The 21,561-nt window shown below is 36.2% G+C and overlaps 1 protein-coding gene across 1 annotated transcript in view; it reads left to right on the top strand.

Annotated features, from left to right (window-relative positions):
• Nucleotides 1–21,561, top strand: part of ADAMTS6 (ADAM metallopeptidase with thrombospondin type 1 motif 6) — a 295,540-nt gene that overhangs the window by 191,393 nt on the left and 82,586 nt on the right. The window contains exons 12-13 of the mRNA XM_023257025.2: nt 9,380–9,525; nt 11,611–11,674. Of these exons, the coding sequence (XP_023112793.2) occupies nt 9,380–9,525; nt 11,611–11,674 (210 nt within the window). The remainder of the gene's footprint in view (nt 1–9,379; nt 9,526–11,610; nt 11,675–21,561) is intronic.

Raw genomic sequence — 21,561 nt, 5'->3', positions numbered from 1 at the left:
ACATTAGCCATTCTTTCAGAGACATGGAAGATCAATAGCTTTAGAATGGTCCTAACAAATCTTAAATGAATGAATAAAAAGAACAAATACATATGCAGACTCATAGAAAGAAAAAGCACAAATCGCTATGAGAAGACCCTCAAACAATCTCAATCATTAACAGTGAATTTATGAAGAGGCTTTCAAAGAACTAGATCAACCTACATGTTTAATTAAGTGAAAAAAAATACAAAGAACTAGAAAAGGGAACTGAGACATTGTTTATGGTTTTTTTTTTTTTTTGCTAACTGTACTTGCCAGTTATTTATTTATGAATTTTTACTGTTGATTTCAGTTATTGTTTTTTCCATAAAGGGGAAGCGTGTTTACTGTTGCCAAATGCAATTTTTTCTCTAAAGCCTATATCTATTTGGAAATTAAACCAGAAATCAGAAATTTGACCCAGAACAACCATGTAAAAAGCTAGTGAACAGTTAAAGTGAAACTGAAATTTCAATCAGTCTGGTCAACTTTGTGTGGCATTAACATATAGTTGGCATTACCAATAATGATGGTAATGATGATAGTAATGAATATTTTTAAAGTATTTACACTGTGCCAGATACTTATTTGTTCTGTTTAATATTGGCAAAAAATCCTATGAGTTGGGTACTGTTTTAACTCCATTTACAGATGAGGAAAGTTCAGACATGAGAGCCTAAGATTACACAGCAATTTAATAGCAAAGCTGAGCCTCCATACCAGGTCTTTCTTTCTTTCTTTCTTTCTTTCTTTCTTTCTTTCTTTCTTTCTTTCTTTCTTTCTTTCTTTCTTTCTTTCAAGTTTTATTTATTTAAGTAATCTCTACACCCAATGTGGGTTGAAACTCATGACCAAGAGTCACATGCTCCTCTGACTAAGTCAGTCAGGCACCCCTGGCCGAGGTCTTTCTGATTTGAAAATTGAAAATTTTGTCCCTCTAGACTGCCTCCGATTTTAGTTTACCTTCAGATGGGGAATTTTGCAGAGAAAAAAAAATTTTTTATTGTCACAGGAATAAACTGAGTCACTGAGCTTGAGATCAGTGGTAAGAATATATTTTACCCTTTAATACTAAGTGGATTTTTCACTTATCTACCTGTAACAATATGTTATCTCAGGAATTACAATAAGAAAGAACTGTGGGCAGAACACTGAGATAAGAATATACAATTGTGTTATAACTGGTAAATAATGAAACTCCAATTTATTTATTTATTTATTTATTTATTTATTTATTTATTTATTTATTTATTTATTTATTCATTATGTTTAGAGAGACAGAGTGTGAGCAGAGGAGGGGCAGGGAGAGAGGGAACAAGAGAATCCCAATCAGGGTCCATGTGGTCAATGCACAGAGCATGACACGGGGTTAAACTCATGAATCATCATATCATGGCCTGAGCTGAAGTCGGACGCTTAACTGACTGAGACAACCGGGCGCCCCAGTCACCACTTTAAAATGAGAGAAATCTATTTCCACATTTCGTAGAGATCTTGTGAGGATGGAATAAGATAATATCTCAGTAAGCTTTTAGTGGGCTTCTTCAGAGGAAAGGTGCTAGTGTATATTACTAGAGCATCATCATTCATTTCATCATTTTCCAACCTTAGGATGATGGTGGACAGAAAATTCTTCACCACACTGTCTTAACTGGCACTAATGAGCATCAGAGAGTATAAGCATGAGTTTGAGTGTCTGAGAAATATGAATGGAATACCCATGACTGACCTCTGATCTCAACTCTGAATTTTAAAACTACTCTCTTCAGAAGGAACAAGAAAAAAACCTACATCCTGTCTAGCCAGCAGGATAAAACCAAAGCTGCTCATAGTTTTTTGAATAAATCCTTTTTTTCTTAAAAGAAAAAAAAAAGTTTGGGGGAGGGGAAAAATACTGCTCAAGTGATAGCATAGACATATCCAGAGTACTGGATCCACAATGATCTCGTCAAATTCTGGCTGCAAAAGATATGGGATCCCTGCCCGGGGGCGCAGTTCCACAAATGTTCCATGTAAGTATGGGAACTGTTCCATGCACATTTAGCAGATGGAGTAAGAAATATGGCCAAAAAATTAAAAACTGATCTTTGCGTGAGTCCTGGGGGGTCTGACATCGCTATTACAGCCACTGGATGTTTGCCTGAATAAGCCATTCAAGTATTGAATAAGAACCATATGGTCTGAATGGATGTACTCAGGGACAGTAGCATTAACCAAAGGAGGAAATCTGATGAGCCCAGACGGTGCCCTGGTACTGTGTGTCCATGGGTCACACTCCTACAAATCAATCAATATAACTTTCAGGCAAAAGAAATTTCCTTAGGCATGGCATCAACAATAGCCCTTTGGACAGGAATCGGAGGAATGCCATGCATGATAAAATAATAAAGATTTAGACTCTAAAAACTTTGATAGTAGAGTTGGCATTGTTACTGAACAGGATATTAGGAAAACCAAAACTCAATCTTTGCAAACTCTGATGGTGACCAAAAACGTTTCAAAAACTTGGCTTATAGCCAAAAGATTCATTTATTGATTCTAAAAGACCAATTTGAGATATATCCCAGCATTTAGGCTTATGAATACATGACAATGATTCCTATTATCTTTGCATGAGAAACAGAGGGCTGGATTAGAATAAGATTATTATATGCCCCTTTAAAGCACTAGATATGTAATAGGACATTTGTAGCACTAGATCTTAATTCGCTTAGAGTAGAATATAATATGTTTTGACTGGGTCCCAAACTATAAACATAGGAAGTGAAAAAAGAATAGTCCTTTCAATTGCTCTAGAAATTTAAATAGTATGGGATGACAAGTTCTGATTTAGAATTTGGGCTGAAAAAAAGCGTTTACATTCCCACACCTGCACAGTGGAAAGATAAGGCTTTTAATAGTGCTATGCTCCAATTCTCAACTTTTCTGACTTGGGAAGAATGTTCCATATTGAGTCACCAATATCACTTCCTTCAGAATCTTAGGATTTCCTTAGGGGTCTGTCATTCCAGATGCTGGCTGGACCAAAGTGTTGGCTATGGTACAAGATCTACCATAATCACATTCTAAAGTGGTTCTTATTAAAAAATATATATGTATATATATTTTTAAATACTGTATATACCCATCTTGAAATTTTCCTTCGTTGAATTCTGACAAATTCTCATTTAGATTGTTTGATTTGTAGTATATCTTGTTTGAACATAATTCCCTGATGTAGATCATGAAATTTAGTGGTCTAATATCAAAAAATGTTATTTAAGGATGGTTAAGTGTTTGTTAATAAAACCTTTAAAGCCACACTGGAATGATTGTCTTTCTAGATAGTTTTAATAACATATTCATTTTATTTAGAAGGGATGTAAAAAACAAAAATGAGCAATATGATATTTTATTCTTGAAATGTGATAGTTTCACTCCATCACCTTTCCGAGTCTGGTTTTACACGCCTGAATTAGCAAAAAGAAGGCCAAATTTACCTAATTTATCTAGAAAATTTAGGCTGAAGGAACACAACTGATAATTTAGAATAGTCCAAAATCACTAGATTGGATATAACCTTTGAGAATAAAGATCTAGTCTCCATCTGAATATTTAACATCTGTAGTTTAAGAAATGAAGTAAAATCCTATGCCTGTAGAAATAGAGGCTTTACAGGTTTAGCATCTTCAGATGAAAAAAAAAAACAAAGAAGAAGAAAAGTAGAAAATACAACACTCAAAATTCTCAGATTTATGTGCTTATAGGATTTATATATACTTCAAATTGCTTTATTTTGTGTAATCTAATTATATTACTTATGAGTTACACACATTAAAATTTTAGTACATATTAATGTAATAATCTGGAAAATTAGCTCAAATAACTTGATCTACATGAAGTTCCATAGTTTTCATAAAGCAGTTATTATTAAGTTACATAAGCGCCTTCTCTAAAATTATATACTTCATCAAGATGTTTACTACTGCTGGAACAGAGAAATAGCAAGAATTCCAAAGAGATCCTTTACTGTAAGTAAACATCACTGAAAAGTCCTATATTGAACTAAACATAACTCAAAAGACCATTCGCCAGAGATCAAAATCAACCAAATCCTTTGGTAGATTTATAATTTCTTTGAGGGCATATCTGCATAGAACTAATTTCTAAAGTTGTCCTAATCCAAACCACATTGGATTCTGAAATTTCAAAAAATTAGTCCCCATTTTATAGTTAGGGAACCTGAAGAAACAAATGACTTGCTTTGCACCAAAGATATTACTAGAGTAAGAACTCAGATTTGTAACACAGACTGCACACAGATTGTAGTTGTTAACTTGTTAACTAATTAACTAAGTTGTTAACTAGTTATTAAGCTAGACACTAGTCTCTTGTCAACTACTAAATGACTGATACTTATACTGCTATTTTGAGTTCTTCATTTTTTAGCCATTAATATTTGTTATTTAATTTTCTGATACAATTGTCTATTATAACTCCATGGAATAGATACAATTCAATAACATGAATTTATGCAGTAAAGGTTCTAGTAAGCCACTTATGAAATACTGTGGCTCTGTAGGTATTAATTAATGATGAGAACTGAGGAGCGTCCAACAAACTGAATATTGTGTTTGTCTTTTACCATAAGAATAAGTTTTAAAAGGAAAACAAGAGACTTTATGTGACTTCTTTCCATGTCCTACATTTTGTGAATATCCAGGAAATATGAATAACAGAATTATTAAATACTTTGGAACCTACATCTTTCGGTATTCTTGTAGCCTTCACAATTTCTCTGTCCTCTGAAAAATACAAAAAATAAAGTTTTTTAAACTATAATTTATAAGAATGCTCAAAGAGTTCTGAAAAATAACATGGGTTTGTACACTTGCAGCTGAGAGTGCTTATCTGTAGTTTTTTTGTATTATATGAAGTAAAGATAGTCCAATATTCTTTAATACTATAATATACTTCAAATATGTAATCCTATACCAACAGTTGGGTTTTTTCCCACTGATTTTTGTATATTTTTGAACAGATAATTTCTTATCTGCCCGTAAGTGACCATGGGCAAGTCAGCCTCCTTAAGGTTCTAGTTTCCTCATATGAAAAAACTGAAGTGCTTACACATCAATTTCAAAGTCCCTCTGAGCTTTAGATGTAGCTCTGTGATTATATAAAATAAATGCACAGTAAAATTTGAGTATTATTTGATATCAATAATGCTAAACTTCCAACTTGAAAAATAGGTAAATTTTAAGATTTGGAATTTTTCCATGGGGGAAAAATCAATAATACATTGCTAGTTATTCTCATAGAAAAATAAATTCAGGCATAAATATTATTACATGGGGTGCCTGGGTGGCTCAGTCAGTTGAGTGTCCATCCGACTCTCTATTTTGGCTTAGGTCCTGATTCCAGGGTCATGGGATTGAGCCCCACATTGGGCTTCACACTGAGTGTGGAGCCGGCTTAAGATTCATTCTCTCTCTCCCTCTGCCCCTCTCCCCTGCTGTCTCTTTCTCACTCTCAAAATACTTACATACATATATACATACATACTTATTGTTGTTATTACTATTATTATTTTCATTATACACAGCTACTTGTAATAACAAAAATGCAAAACTAGAGATTATTTGGCCCAAATTGTGAATTTTGTATAGGTGAAGGCCTAACACAATTGGTGTATCATTATACAAATGGTTGGTCTTCAAAATCAATTAAGCATGCTGTACACTGGCAACTGAAATATTTTCTGTCTCTCAAGTGTACATTATTTTTAGGTGCCCTTCTCCCAGGGTTGGTACTGTATTATCAGCCACTACCTCTGGTTCACTGTTTTGGACCTATGATTTTTTTTTCTTCGTAGCAATTCCCATTGCCCAAAACTAACCATTTTTCTTAATCTCCTACTTTAATATTTATTAGACTTAGGGTCAGAATGTTCTGCCTTCTAGCCAATCAGATTTTTCTCTCTCTTGCCTAATTTTTTTATGGACAAATGAAAATTAATTACCCAGCACTTCTCTCAATGATTCCTTTATGTTATTACAACTACTAAAAATAGACTGAGTGCAATTATCATGGAAAGAAAGATGAAATTGACATTTTTTTATCCGCCAGTATCTCTAGTTCCCTTACTTACGTGTAGTAAGGATCTGGACATGTGGTCCAGAATAGGACAAAGAATTCTATAATTTAACTAATGTATTTATTCAATAAATTTTTATTGTATGACTACTACATGCTAGGCACTGTTCTAGACATTCAGCATTTCTAATGGAATATTCTATGATGATAGAAATGCTCTATATCTGCTCTGTCCAACATAGTAGCCACTAGCCATATGTGACTATGGAGCCCTAGAAATGTGGCTAGTGGGTCTGAGGAACTGAAATTTAAATTTTAATTAAATTTAAATAGCATATTTATTGCTATATAACAATATATATTTAATATATATGTATATTTCTTTAAAAACAGGCTCATAGATACAGAGAATAGTTTGGTGTTTGCCAGAGGTAGGGGTCAGGGGTGGGAGATATGGGTCAACTGTTTTTGTTTTTGTCTCTTTAGTTCAAATAATGTTTTCAAATAAAGAATATTAAAAATTCAACAAATTTTTATAAAGCAAATTTATTTTAATTTTTTTAATGTTTATTTATCTTGGAGAGAAAAAAAGAGGGAGAGAGCATGAGCAGAGGAGGGGCAGAGAAAGAGGGAGATACAGAATAGAAGCAGCTTCCAGGCTCCATGCTGTCAGTACAGAGCCTGACGCGGGCTCAAACCCATGAACCATGAGATCATGACCTGAGCCAAAGCCAGTCAGTCAACCAACTGAGCTACTCAGGCACCCCTCAACAAATTTTTAAAAAATGTTCAGAGCCATCAACTTTGGAAGAGATAAATGTACATCTGTGGAGAGAAACAAATCTTCCAAAGTGTGCCTATTGATTTCTTTCTGCATTGTGGAAGATTTGTGTGGCCTTCCAAGAATTTAGTATCATCATCAGGGCAGGAACTTAGCTTTCTCTAGGATTTCGGAAGGTTATGAGTGCCATTCACACCACATTTAGATCTCTGCAAGTTGCAAAAACCTCGTTCCTACATGTGAGCACTTCATTTTAACAGTAATATTAGCTAATTTAGCATATTGAAGGTTTGATATGAATTAACCATTACTCTACTCACTTTATGTGCCCTACTAGATAGATGGTGTTATTGTTCGCATTTTACAGATAAGAAAATGGAGATCCAGAGAAATTAAGCAACTTGCCCAGTGGTTACTAGCATTTACAGAACTCTTTCCATGTATCAGATACTTTCTACACCCCATGTACCAGGTTCTTCACATTATCTTTATTTAATCTGCCATGCTATAGGCTTTATTATTATTTACCTTTTTAGTTATGAAAAAGCTCAGGTGAGACAAATGAAATTACTTACTTAGTATCTCAGTTCTTATTCAGGTCTCAGTCCTCAACCTTCATGCTATCCTGCCTCTCAGGATATATTTTGCTCAAATAACTTGGTCATTTGTGGGCTTAGATATGTTGCTGAACTTTCCCCTTCAAAGCATAGATGAAAAAAGAAAAAAAAAAGCATGGATGAATTGCCTAAAATGAGTATTATACAATGCTCATATTTTTTTAAATAAATAAATAGCCACATGTGCATTTCCTGCTTTTACATACTAATGAGAAAGGAAAAATACTAAAGAAGTAATTTGAAAAATAAAGAGTAATTTAAAATGTGTTAAGTGGTAAGAGGGAACTAAAACAGGAGGCTGTAATCTTTATTACAGTCTGGAGTTGGAAGAGGGGAGGGTGAAATAGGGTGGGGAGGTACCCCATCTTCAGAATAAAAGTGGTCAAGGAAAGACCTCTCTGATGAAAGGACGCTTGACCTTGAGACCAAATGATGAAAAGACAGCAACATAAGTAATTAGGAGAAGAATATTCCCAGAAGGACCAGCAGATGCAAATGCCCAAAAGAGGGAACAAACTTAGTATATTGAGGAAAATAAAAGATTGCAGTGGTCTGAACCAGTCTGTGCAAGAGAGAATAAGACTGGAGAAGGAGGCAGGAGTCACAAAGGCCACTTCTGACCGGAGTTAAGGGAGGCAGGAAACTAGTGCAATTGTTTAAGCAAAAAGTGACATGATGTGATAACGTTTTGAAAAGAGCTCTCTTGAAGTGCTTACTAGAGAATGGGTTGATTATAGGTACAAAAAAAGTAGAGCCACAGAGACCAGGTAAGAATCTATTCCATTTGCCTATTTCATCTAAGGTGGCAGCCATGGAATGGTGAAAAGTGAAAAAATTCCAGATATATGGAAACAATGTAATAAACTGATTACTTTCTAAGCATTGCATATTATAATACCTTCATATTTTAATATAAAGTTGATTTTTTGTGTATCTGATATTACTGATAGTTATTCTAATAATGTTTTTTATCATTCATATAAAAAAAATGACATTCACAGCACCAGGTTGGTTTGTCAAAATTTGATACTTAAGAAAAACGCACCAATAAAAGCCTAGACATGCTTGGCTTAAAAAAAAAAGATTTTGTTTTTACCATATTCTGCAAATAAGATTTATCATGTTAGAGTTATGAGCTGATTATGTGATGTCTACGTCTCGATAAATTATTCCTGGCTTTCTACTTACATGCAGTATGTGTGGTTTAGTGCAGAGCAAAGCTGAAAGAATTCCAGTACACATGTTCATGCAGTGCTGTATACACATGGCTAGGCAGTGTATGTTAGAGTTTTTTGTACCCTGTCCCTAGTATCTTGGCATTACTTTTATTATGTCTGCAGGACTCATGTAGATGAAATGCCACAACACATTCTTTTACTATTGTAGCCTCAACCAGCCTTTTTTTTTTCTTTCTTTTTTTCTTTCTTTCTTTTTTTTTTTTTTTAATGTAAAAGCAATTACCATCATAAAAATTCCTTACTGGGGAACTTTCCATATTGCGTTATCATGCCATGAGTCTAATAATAGTGGAATAAAAAGAAAAAAAAATTTAATACTAAAATATCTTAAAAAAGACTTTTGAGGTCTCTTTAATGAGAAACACTAGGATTCTGGAGGCAGAGAAATAAGGAAAAAGGAAGTAAAGTCAAGTTTTCTAGACTCCTGGTACATGTTAGAGATGTATAAATCATTGCCTAGCTAAAGATAATTTGCAAATCACATGCACCTTTGCCATTGTCTAAACACAGTTAAAGAACTCTCAGTCTGTTATCTATTGGAGAATGCTAATGCCTGTAATTGGTCATTGCCGGACCCTTATGTATTTCTAACCTGATAGCTCTATCTGCCTAAAAGCTAATTCTGTGTTTTCTGTGAAATCTTGCAGTGGTGTTATCAGGGAGATTGTGTTCCTTTTGGCACTTGGCCCCAGAGCATAGATGGGGGCTGGGGTCCCTGGTCACTATGGGGAGAGTGCAGCAGAACCTGCGGGGGAGGCGTCTCCTCATCCCTAAGACACTGTGACAGTCCAGCGTAAGTAGCTAAAGTAAGCCGGAGCCAACAAAAAGACACAGTTGGAATTGATTCAAAGCTGTGGTTTCACATGTTATCTGTAAAAACGTTTCACTAGTGAGCCAAGTGTTTGTCTTCTGAACAAGCAATAGGCACAGAGAAGTGGAAGAGCCTTGTTAGACAGACTTTCTTTTTCCCCCCACCCCCCTTACTGTGTAACTAAAAATAAAAAAGAATAGCATTGTGTATCTATCCCAGGTATAGCCAGACTTTTAATCTAGTAATAATCAGATAGATTTCCTCCTCCGAAAACTACTGAATTATGGATGAATCCAGGTCTGGTCTTAGCTACATTACCATTATTCCCAGGAAACCTAAGGTCTTTTCACATGTCACATAAAATTATTACTGCTACATTAGTATTAAAAGGACCAATGAGAGCACTTCAAGGGTTGAAATGCCTTGATTCGCATCACAAATCACAATGAAAAGAATACTGCCCATGTGTTAAAATAGTTTCCATTCACATGCCCCTATTAATCATCTTCCGGAGCTGCCACCACTTTTCTCCCCGTGACTGTTTCATGCAGGTTGGACTGCTCCTCTCCCACCACTCCTTTTCTCCAGTCAGAGTCCCCTGGCGTAAGGCCAGCCCCATCAGTATTCTCTGGTAGCTGAATTGCCTCTCCCTCCCGCTAGTGCCCATTACAGGTGGACTAAAGTCCCCCAGTTGGACTTTCCTGTCCACCTAGAAACTAAACTTCTCCTTAGCTGCTGCATATCAAGTGCTCCCATTTTTGTCTAGAGCTCAGGTTGCAGGCCTCCTTTCCCAACTAATGTTTGGTGCAGCATGGCGTTATATCACTTCTGCTTTTTTCTCCTTCCTGGGGTAAAAGTTGCTTTAATTTTTAATTTTCTCTTTTTAATTCAGGATCCCTCTCTTTGGTTCCTCCTCTGAACGTCTCTTTTCTTCTTTTTTATTCTTTTCAGCTTGAAATTATTTCCTTTTACACTAGTTTCTGTGTTTCCATTCTCCAGCTTTCTTTCCATTATTATCTTCCTGCTAAACAGAGCTCACTGTCACCCACTCATAAATCAGTCATGCTACCACCATCCCCACGCCCTTGTTTTTGTCTGATCAACCTATTTCTCCCAAGCTGATTTAGACGGGGCCATTTCTTTTCTTTCTTAGAGTCAGTATTCTCTGGTATTCAAAATATATTAACATGTAACTTTATTCCATTGATTACCAGTTAGCCAAAACTATAATTATACTTGATCTTTTCTCAAACAAGTACAGAATAATTACCTAAGTTCAACTGTGGGCTACTGTAATTAATAACCAAAACTATAAAATTCTATGATAAAAAGTAATATACTCAGATAGTTATAAAAGAAGTTAGCTTTGCCATTCGAAATAGCATTCCTGAATAATAGCATATGGCTTTACCTGATGTTAAATACTTTAAAAATTAATTTATGTAAATCAAATATTGGGCATCTTACTTTTTCATTACTGTGAGTGTCATATGCAGTATTTATATAATGCAAAGCCATCTTGTTTTGAGATGTAATTTTTCAAACTTCATATAATGAGATAGAAATTCATTTCTGCATTATTTACTTTGAACTACAGCTATTTGCAGAGACTAATTTAGTATGCTCTTGTTTGTAGTTTGGAAAAAATAGTAAACTTACCACTTCCTATGTGGTGAACAAATAGCATCAGATTATATATGGCTTTTGTTGAATAAGATTCAAATGGCTTTTCATTATAAGTGAGTTTTAAACTCACTGTTTTGAACTGAGCACCTGCTTACTATGATAATTAGAAAATAGATTTATTTAATTGCATTTTCTTCCTAATGTAAATCATGACAATTAAGAGTCTTAAAAAGCTTTTCATAGCAAACTGACTTAAGTTTTATGTTCAACAACCATAATCATCATTGTTAACAATCACCAGCATGACTATTATTTTAATAACTAATAAAATGTCAAATTTTGTATTTTCTTAAAATAAATGCTAATATGTTTTTGTCAAGCAATATATGTACTCTTTCTGTAGACAGATATATTCACATGTTAAACAAAATGTGTTTTCAGACCTTCAGGAGGTGGAAAATATTGCCTTGGGGAAAGGAAACGGTATCGCTCCTGTAACACAGATGTAAGTAAAACCAAACTTTGCTATGAAAAATTAGCTTACATTTCCCCTAGAGCAGGGAAATTTTTAAAACTGGAAGCTATTTGATCATAAATCCATATGTATGAAGGTCACATGAATTTTTTAAGTTGTTAATAGTGAATGGAACCAACCTCAGGTCCAGCAATTCCATCAACAGGGAACTAGGGAAAGCTCCAGCATGAAGGGCAAATACAATCTTCTCCAATAGGTACTAAGAGAGAGTCATAGGTCCCCCAAAATGTCTTGTTCCCCCAACACTCACACCTTTGCTCCCACTATCTTTCCTGAGTCCACCAGGATTAATCTTATTATACCCTTGATCCTACTTTGTGTTTGCCACTGTAAGAAACCCCAGATTCCCACATCATTCCTCATGTCTTGCCCTCCAATTCCAAAAAGTTCTGCATATCACATCTTCTGTTACCTATCTCTGCCCAACTTTTGAAACTTCTGTGCCCTTAGGAATTCAAGATCCACCAGCAACAAAAGTCCTTACATTCCGATGTCTCTCAATTTTCCTTCTCTTCACTTTGTTGTTCTAATGGAAACTGGCTGTCCTCTAAAGATACTTACAATAAACTTTAACCTTTTAAAGTTGTTTTCATCCTTAACTCTTGAATGAGTGAAAGTAGATTGACTATGCTTTTATATTTCATTTCTCCTTTCGGATGATTCTCCCTCCCTCTTATCTGAAAGCCACACCTTTTAATTTCACACCATCAGACTATTGCACACTATTCCTCACTGTCATGCTCTCCAACTCTATACCTATCTTAATTCTTGGTTATTTCAAAATATGTGGATATTTTTTCAATATCATCTCTTCTGGAATTTTCCATAAACATACAAACACGCTGTTATTTCTCCTGTCTTAAAAGAACAAAAACAAAAAATCTGCCCGTTCCTTTCCCATGTTTTTCTTCCTTTTGAAACAAAATTCCTTAAAAGGACTATGTACTTCCATATCCAATTCCTCTTCTAATTTTTTCCTAAAATTGTTCTTGTCAGATTTTTGTCTCCATCATTCTACTAAAAATGCTCTTGTCTGGAGTGCCTGGGTGGCTCATTCAGTTAAGTGTCCGACTTTGGCTCAGGTCATGATCTCACAGCTTGTGAGTTCGAGCCCCACATCAGGCTCTGTGCTGACAGCTCAGAGTCTGGAGCCTGCTTCATATTCTGTGTCTCCTCTCTCTGCCCCTCCCCCACTGGCACTCTCTCTTTCTCTCTCTCAAAAATAAATAAAACATTTTTTAAACTGCTCTTTTCAAGTCGCAGATGACTTACATGTTGCTAAATCCAATAGTCAGTCCTCAGTGTTCATCTTACTTGATAGTCACTAGGCTTCCATAACACTACAACTTTTTGGTTGTCCTTTTCTTTTCCTACTTGTTTTTTCTCATTCTCCTTCGCTGGTTCTTACTCTTCTCTGACCTCTTAGGGTATCCAGAATCTAGTCATTGGCCTTTTTTTGTACACTACTAATATTTACCTTGGTGATCTCATCCAGTTTCATTATTTTTGACAGCATTCATAGGCCATTTGACCCTCAAATTTCTATTTTTAGCCCAGACTTCTTTTATGGATTCTGGACTCCTATCTTACCATTGATTAAACTTTTAATAGACATCTAATATTTACCATGCCCAAATGCTCTCTCTAAAACATTTCCACATACCTATACCTCCCCCATCTCAGATGTCAATTCCATCTGCCATTTTTTTCTTTCTTTTCTTTTCTTTTCTTTTTTTTTTTTTTTTTTTTTTTTTGAGTCATTCTTGATTCCATTCTCTCACAGCTCATACCCAATCCCTCAGGAAATCGCTCTGGCTTTCCCTTCATGATATATCCTAGATCTGACTAGTTCTCACTGCCTCCACTGCTACCACTCTTTTTTGCACTGGATTTCTCTAAAGAGCTTTTTCAGTGGATTTGCCATTACTACTTTTGTTCCCTACAGTTCTCAATATATAAGAAACTGAGTGAGTTAGATTATATCCTTTACTCAAAACCTTTCAGGGGCTCCCCATTTTACTTAAATGCAAAGTCCTTACAAAGGCCTGCAAAGACTATACAATCTAGCCTTCCATTACTTTTCTAAACTAATCTCTTCCTCCTTCCTCCTCAATAGCTCTGCTCTAGCCACCTTCCTTGTACACACCAGGCATGCTCCCGCCTTTAGTACTTTTGCATTGCTTGTTTCCTTTATCTTATGGACTCTTCTCCCAAAATATCTACATAGATGACTCCCTTACCTCACTTTTATTCAACTGTCACCTTCTCAATGAGGCCTAGCCTGAATACCACATTTAAAACTGCAGCCTTCCCTGCTCCTTACAACCCTGGGACTCCTAATCTTCCTTACCCTGCTCTATTACCCCTCATACATACTTCCAAAAAGTAGCTTATTGATGATATTTACTTCTATGTTAAATTTGCATCTTGAAGCAATTACTTGTACCTTCATTTACAATAACCATTTCAAGTTACCAGCATTATTTTTTCATTCACTCAACAAGTCATTGAGTTCCCTCTGTATATCAGACTGTTCTAGACTGAGAATGATAATCTGTGCTCTCAAGGGTCTTATAATTTCCTGGCAAATCAGTTAATTGCAGAAAAATCACTTATCTATGATATGATAGAATAATTATGGAATGCTTTAAAAGCACATAGAACTGTCACTAGCCTAATTAAGGATTTAAGGGATTCTTCCCAGAGGAAGGTAAAGGTCTGAAGGGCAAATAGGAGCAGACCAGAAAAGAAGAAAGTGACCATGAGAGCATTCTAGGCAGAAGGAAAAGTAAGTGCAAGGCTTGGAGGTTAAAGAGGTTAAATGATCTTTATCTTGAGGCAATAAGACACCATGCAAAGACTTAGCCTCTGATTTATCCTCTAGATGAGAATAGATTGGAGAAGGTGAGACTACAACAGAACAATAAACAAGTCAGAAAGAATTTGAGGGCACTGGTGGGAAACACAGTGGAGTCTAAAGATGGCTAAGAGGAGAAAATTAAGGACCTAACTTCAAAAATCTATAAAAATCAAAGAACCAGTGTAGTAGGAAGAATAGGGGGAGGGAGATAGATGATGTGGGGATCAGAGACTGGAATGCATTTGAATTTCAGATATGACAAGTGAGACTGTTCTCAATGATGACAACTCTGCCAAGGGATTGCTTACCTAACCTTGGGCAGAGATAAAGGAATTCAAGGATCTTCAAAGCCAGGGAATTTGAGGAGTCTTCTATGCAGATGTTGAGGTCACTCACGATGATGTTAGAACTCAGAGTGTAGTGTGAGACTGCGAAGCAGGTACCAGACCCTTTCATAAATGAAGGAAAATGGCCACGATGGATTAGTAACAATGATGAAGCCAGATAGTGATTTGGATGAATAGCATGAATTTCAGAAGAACAGAGGTTTTATACAAGGGTAGAAAAAAAGAATATCTACTGTCTATCAGACTGTGTTAGGCAGGAGTGAGAAAGCCAAACCCATGTCTCAATTCACATCTGTTTCTGTTACGTGATTGTAGGGGCAGGCACATGTTTTGGCTCTAATAAGATAGTTACTGTAATATGAATAATGTACGATAAGTAAGAGAAAAAGGAAAAAACTGTGCCAGACATATTAGGCTTGTTGCTTTTCACCCATAAACTTCCTTTTAAATGTTCAAATTGTGGGGGCGCCTGGGTGGCTCAGTCAGTTAAGCATCTGGCTTCGGCTCAGGTCATGATCTCGCAGATCATGGGTTCAAGCCCCGCATCGGGCTCTGTGCTGACAGCTCAGAGCCTAGAGCCCGCTTCAGATTCTGTGTCTCCCTCTCTCTCTCTGCCCCTCCCCCACTCATGCTCTGCCTCTCTTTCTCAAAAATAAATAAACATGAGATGCTCAAATTGTAGAACCTGCTACTGGTGGCTTGACATTTCTATTATTAGCTTTGTCTTCTGTTTCAGCTTTCAGCAAATGATACAGTTAATATCACTATATCATGGAAATACAAATAATTTTTTTTCATGAATCTAAGACTCTACTAGTTCAGAATATGTGACAATTCAGTTACCACACTGAAATTTATTTTCATGCTATCTAAGTTATAAAAGCTATCTGAGCATAAGTTTTTAAGCTGGGGATTTTTAAAGCATAATCTAATATATGAAAATTTAAACTTTCAGAACACATAGCCAGCACTGTCCAAGAGAATTTTCTTTAGTGATGGAAATATTCTATATATGCATTGTGCAGCTTGGTAGCTCCTCACCAAAATAGCTATTGGGCATTTGAAATGTGGCTAGTGTAACTGAAAAACAGAACTTTTAAGTTGAATTAATTTATATTTGAAAAGCCATATGTTGCTCATGGCAACTGTACTAGGCAGCACTGAGCTACACAGTCTAGCTATGCAATAGAAAAATAACTGTCACAAAGAAGATTGTAAAAATTATATATAAAATTCTCAAAACAAATCAGTCTTAGATCATTTTACAAACAAAGGTAGAATATTTCCATTTTTGGTAATGATAGAGTAAGTTATTCTGACAGAACTCTTTTTAAAAAATTATTGAATAAGACTTGTTTAAAACATCACTTTAAAATCCCCAAAGAGCTGACAAGATAGTGAGGGAAATTCCTGAAGGTCTTCTTTGAGAAGGGGGAATTCAAAATGTAAGTGGAGCATCGGAGCACCTAAAGTGCTTTTGCCCTGACAATATCCAGAGGAAGAGAAGAGATAAACTGCTCCTGTGTCTCTTTAGTACTTATAAGGAAAGTTTTTCCCAAAGCTCCTCCCGCCCTCCCTCTGATGGACTTCATGTTGTTTGGCCTGGAGGCCTCATGCCCACTTTTGAACCAGTCATGGCCAAAAACAGTGGGATTACCATAATTAGTTTAGACTAATCCAGATTTGCCCCGAACATGAGGTTAAGGTCACCTTTCCTGAGAGGTAGATTCCTGACCAAAAATTAGAATTCTGTTAGCAACAAAGTAGAGAGTGTAGATCCTGGGTACACCACACATGTCTGCCTCAGTGCTCTTTTAGTTTCCATCTTTACTAGTGAAGTAGCAGCAACAGAAATGGTAGTGGTAGTGGTAGTAGCTGCTGATAACATTTATTGAGCACTTACTATGTACCAGACCCATTAATCACCATATTTTCTTCCCATTCTGAGAGTTCTTCTCCTTTTCCTAGGCAGTGAGTTGGCTTGCTGAGATATTTTGAATTTATTCTTTCAACATAAATCTAGAAAAAATATGCTGACTTAAAGTTTTGAGGGGCACCTGGCTGGCTCAGTCAGTAGAGCATATGATTGGATTTCGGGGTTGTAAGTTTCAGTCCCACATTGGGAATAGAAATCACTTAAAAGTAGTCTTTGAAGGGCACCTGGGTGTCTCAGTAAGTTGAGCATGCAACTTCAGCTCAGGTTATGACCTCATGGTTTGTAAATTCAAGCCCTGTATCCGGCTCGCTGCTGTCAGCATGCACGGAGCCCACTTTGGATCCTCTGTCCCCCTCTCTCCCTGCCCCTCCCCCACATGCACTATCTCAAAAATAAACATTTAGAAATAAGTTAATAAATAAAGTCTTTGAAAAAAATAAAAAATAAAAAATGAAGTTTTGGTATACTCTGTTCTGTTACAACTTTGCCTCTGCTATACAAATTAGCTCATAAGTGATTGAGTCATTTTGTGGCATAGTTTTTGCCACTAAGTGATACAACAGCTAAAGTCAAACTACATTGATACAGCAGAATGGTACAGGCAATTTATACTGTATATGATGACCATTCATCCCACATTCTTCTTTTTGCTCAGTTTGGCCACATGCTCTGTCATGGAACTCCTTATTATGTGTTTCTGCCTGGTCTTTGTACATTGGCCTCTTCCCTTTATAACTTAGCATCCTCAACCCTTTCACATTAACTTATTTCACTTTTTTTTTTCTTTTTAGAAGATAAAGTCCTATGTTTACTTCAGGATTCCTTTGTTGGGAATTTGCCATGCATTTTTTAAACTGTGCTAGTATTTTATTAGAATCTTTATTGTTTTTGTTAGTTTTCTGTCTTTGACTTATCTGCTTCTAACACTATTTTTCTCATATACCTATTGTTTTTAGTATGCAAATTTGCAGAAAGAGGATTTTTCAAGAATTTATGTGTTATGTTAGAGCAGAAACTTCTATATTTTAAAAAACTGTTCTAAAAGTTTCTATTATATAGACTATAAGAGAATTTCATGATAAATCCTAAAGAGTGAATTGATTGTAGTTAATACTGAGTTACGTAAGCAAGGCCTCAGTATGTTCCAGTAAGCATAGAATGGGTGTTACTATGGGGGTATTATAGAGCTATTGTGTTTGTATCCTTTATGTTAACCTTGGTACTTTTCTCTAAATATACAATGGTTTTAATGTTCTTTTTTTCCCCCTCTATAATGTGGGTGTCTGTTATGTGCGAGCTACCCTATTTTAAGGAATTCCAGAGTATACTTGTCTTTATCAGATCAGCCTCCTACCTTAGTACATATTTAACATAATTGAGTACTGGGCACATCAATTTAGTGACATTGTAAGCAATATGAGAGAAATCTTTACAATTAGTTAAAATTAATCTGACAGTCAAGAACTAGGAAACAATTCATAAGCATTTTGGCTTGCCGTTTGTGATCCAAGAGCTCACTTGAGATTTAAATAAGGTACAAAGGATAAATTGAAATGATCCTGGAAGAATTTTCAAATCGTTGCCCAAAATGAGATCATATCAGGAATCAAATGGTAGCAACACCTATTTATGAATCTTTGAAGCTTGCTCTCTGTTGTTTAATTTATGCCCTTTTAAGATCTTACAACCTGTTCCTCATAGCCTATCAGTCTCGCATGTCTTATAACAGTCTTGACCTTCTCATTTCTGTGATTGGCCAGCTAGTACTATAGATTACCACTTAGTTCTTGTGTTTTTACATATCATAATTATTTATCATTATTAGTCATACCTCTGATTAGAGTTGCATTAGCTTCATTAAAATCATAAGTGAAAAATATAGTAAATTAGAAAACGCAAGGAAAAGGAAAATAATATTAGGCTGGGATTAGTACCTTAAATATGTACCATAATTCTTTCTATTTATTAATATGGGCCACACATTTTGCTCTGAGTTTCCTAGTGACCTGAATAAAGAGACTAACACTATCAGTTCTAAGATTCATAATGTCTGGTAGCCATGATGAAAGGAGATACATCACAAAGGAACACTTTACTATTTTAAAGTTTTGATACTCCTACAAGGATCTCTACATTAGCGAATCAGATTGAAATATGCAAGACTGACAGTCCTCTTTTTTGCTTAGGTTAGAGGAAAAATTAAGACCAAGAACCTCTTTAGGCCAAGCAGTCTTAAAAAGTGGCTAGCATGAAAACAAGATAGCTACAACTTCTCCCCAGTGCTGATTTAATTCCCACCACAGGCATTTGAAGGATAGAGGACTGGTAGAAAGACAAGAGCTCTCCAGTGGAAAAGGAATAATGTTTCCATTATCTCCTGTCCCATTTACCCCAGTTGCAAAGAAAAAGATCCCCAGAGATAGAAAAGGCAATTTATAAAAAAAATCTCAATCTTTACAAATTTAAAAATCGGTCAGAAAATTGTATCCAGCTATAAAATTGGCCCGACCAGTTTCAACGGCAACCTAATCAGCTTAGAGACCAAAGGTACTGACACTTTAGACTCTAAGGCTGATTATCTGCATCAAGATGTATTAGACGGGCATCTACATGATCATCTGTCACCCTCAGAAGCCTTCAGAAGCAGCTAGACAAACATGCTTTCTTTGACATCCATATAAGGCCTCAAGGACAGAATAGTACATGAAGACAATAGCTATAGCAGGAACAAATTAAAATGGTTTTCCTCTTGAAACTACTGAGAAACCAATTTTTATTAAAGACATAGTAGAATTGGATGAAATTGGGTCTCACCATTGTACTAGGAACTGCAGTAGAATATTTGAGATCATAAACTAATCTAAATAGAAAATAGACATGGCCCCTGTGAGACTTGGGTTTGAAGAACAGAATTTTAAGGAGGTCATAATGCCATAAAAAAGGACTTTTCTACATCTCCAAAAAAGAATTTCCTGGTGTTGCTTAGCTGTTCTCCAAAACCAAAAAAAAAAAAAAAAAAAAAAAAAAAAAAGCTTGTTCTTCCTGTTCTATTTTATTTGTGATTTGTGTGTCTGCTTGATAATGTATGTAACTGGCGGGGGGGGGGGGGGGGGGGGGGGAGCGGTGGGGGCAACCTGATGAAGTGGAGCCTGGCCGAGCAGGCAGTGAAAGAATTCACCCAAGGCAGAACAAAGGAAATAGTTTACTGAATACACCCCAAGGGAGGTGTGGGCAGGACAGCAAAGCAAATACTGTCTGCCACTAGGCAGTGCTGGGGGGCTCTAGTTCAAGGGGGAAGGTGAGGAGGTATGGAACGTGCACGATTTTCAGTTTTTTCTTTTTTGGTACCTGTGTCCGGGTGTAAGCAATCCCTAGGTCAGCGAGGGCTTATGGGTATTTTGAGGTAGGTCGCCCGTTGGGCTGTTTGTATTCAGCCAGGGGGTTGGGGAGCACTGTGGGCCCTTCTACTTTACACAGGTTTCTGCTGTTCAGGTTGGTTGCCTAAAAGTGGCCTGTACAACTGGAGTAAAACCTCGGTGAAAAAGCTAAGCTTCACGCAGGCTGGGATGGAAAGTCATATTTGTCTTTCATCTTAAACATTGCATTTCCTATATCTTATACATCAAAACTATACAAAATTATGGTGTCAAAAGGGTGGTCTGTTGTCTGTTAAAAAAATGTAAGCATAGTATGTAGTAGCTGGGTATTTTCTCAGCTTTTCTAGAGGGGCATGGTACCATGCAATTTTTTTCTTCTTCAACACATTGCTTATAGTCATTAAACGTGATATTGCTTTGGTTGTGGAAAATATAGCCTATATTTAAACGTAGAATTGTAGTGGGGAAAGTATGGATTGTGGATTCAAATTAACTTAAGCTTGATTGCTCACTGTAACACTTGTTGCTATTTGGTTGAAATACCTAAGCTTCAGGGAATTCTTATAGAAATAGAGCATAATTATACCAAACTTACAGGGTTGTTTGAGAATTAAAAGAAGTAACACATGTAAAACATCCAGTGCTACTTTCTAATACTTAACCTGTACTCAATACAGTGTAGCTATTAATTATAGACATTTTTGTTTCGAAGTAGATTACAAAAATTATGAAGTACTTGCAAATATAATTAAATCTTCAAATCACTTTTATAAAGAGGAAGAATAAGTGTTGTGTTTTTTTTTTTGTTTTTTTTTTTTTTAAGTATTTTGAAATTAGGGGCACTCGGGTGGCTCAGTCGGTGAAGTATCCAAATTTTGATTTGGGCTCAGGTCATGATCCCAGGGTCCTGGGATAGAGTCGGGCTCTGCACTGAGTGTGGAGCCTGCTTAAGATTCTCTCTCTCTCTCTCTCTCTCTCTCTCTCTCTCTCTCTCTCTCTTTCTTTCCCCTCTCTTTCTCTCTTTCTCCCTCTGCCCCTCTCCACCCCATCTCTAAAACAATTTTTTTTTTTTTTTAATGAGGGACTAAAGCTGAGCAATAGTTTAGTACCAAGGAAGGGATTCAGTGAGGCATAGAATGTTTAAGTATTGATCCAGTGCTCTCATAACAAACAGATGGAGCCCTTGGGGGGTGGTTGGGCAAGGTAAGCTTCTCTGAAAGAGTTTGGTCACCTTTGACATTGTCTTACTTCCAGTCTAACCTTACCCTGCAGCAGAACCAGATAGCTGAGAACATTCTGAACCTACAGACCTTGCCCCCAGGGAGAGGTGTGGGGTA

This window comes from Felis catus, chromosome A1, assembly GCF_018350175.1.
Source record: "Felis catus isolate Fca126 chromosome A1, F.catus_Fca126_mat1.0, whole genome shotgun sequence".
In the NCBI taxonomy this organism is placed as follows: Eukaryota; Metazoa; Chordata; class Mammalia; order Carnivora; family Felidae; genus Felis; species Felis catus.
This window is presented reverse-complemented; position numbering and strand designations above follow the sequence as displayed.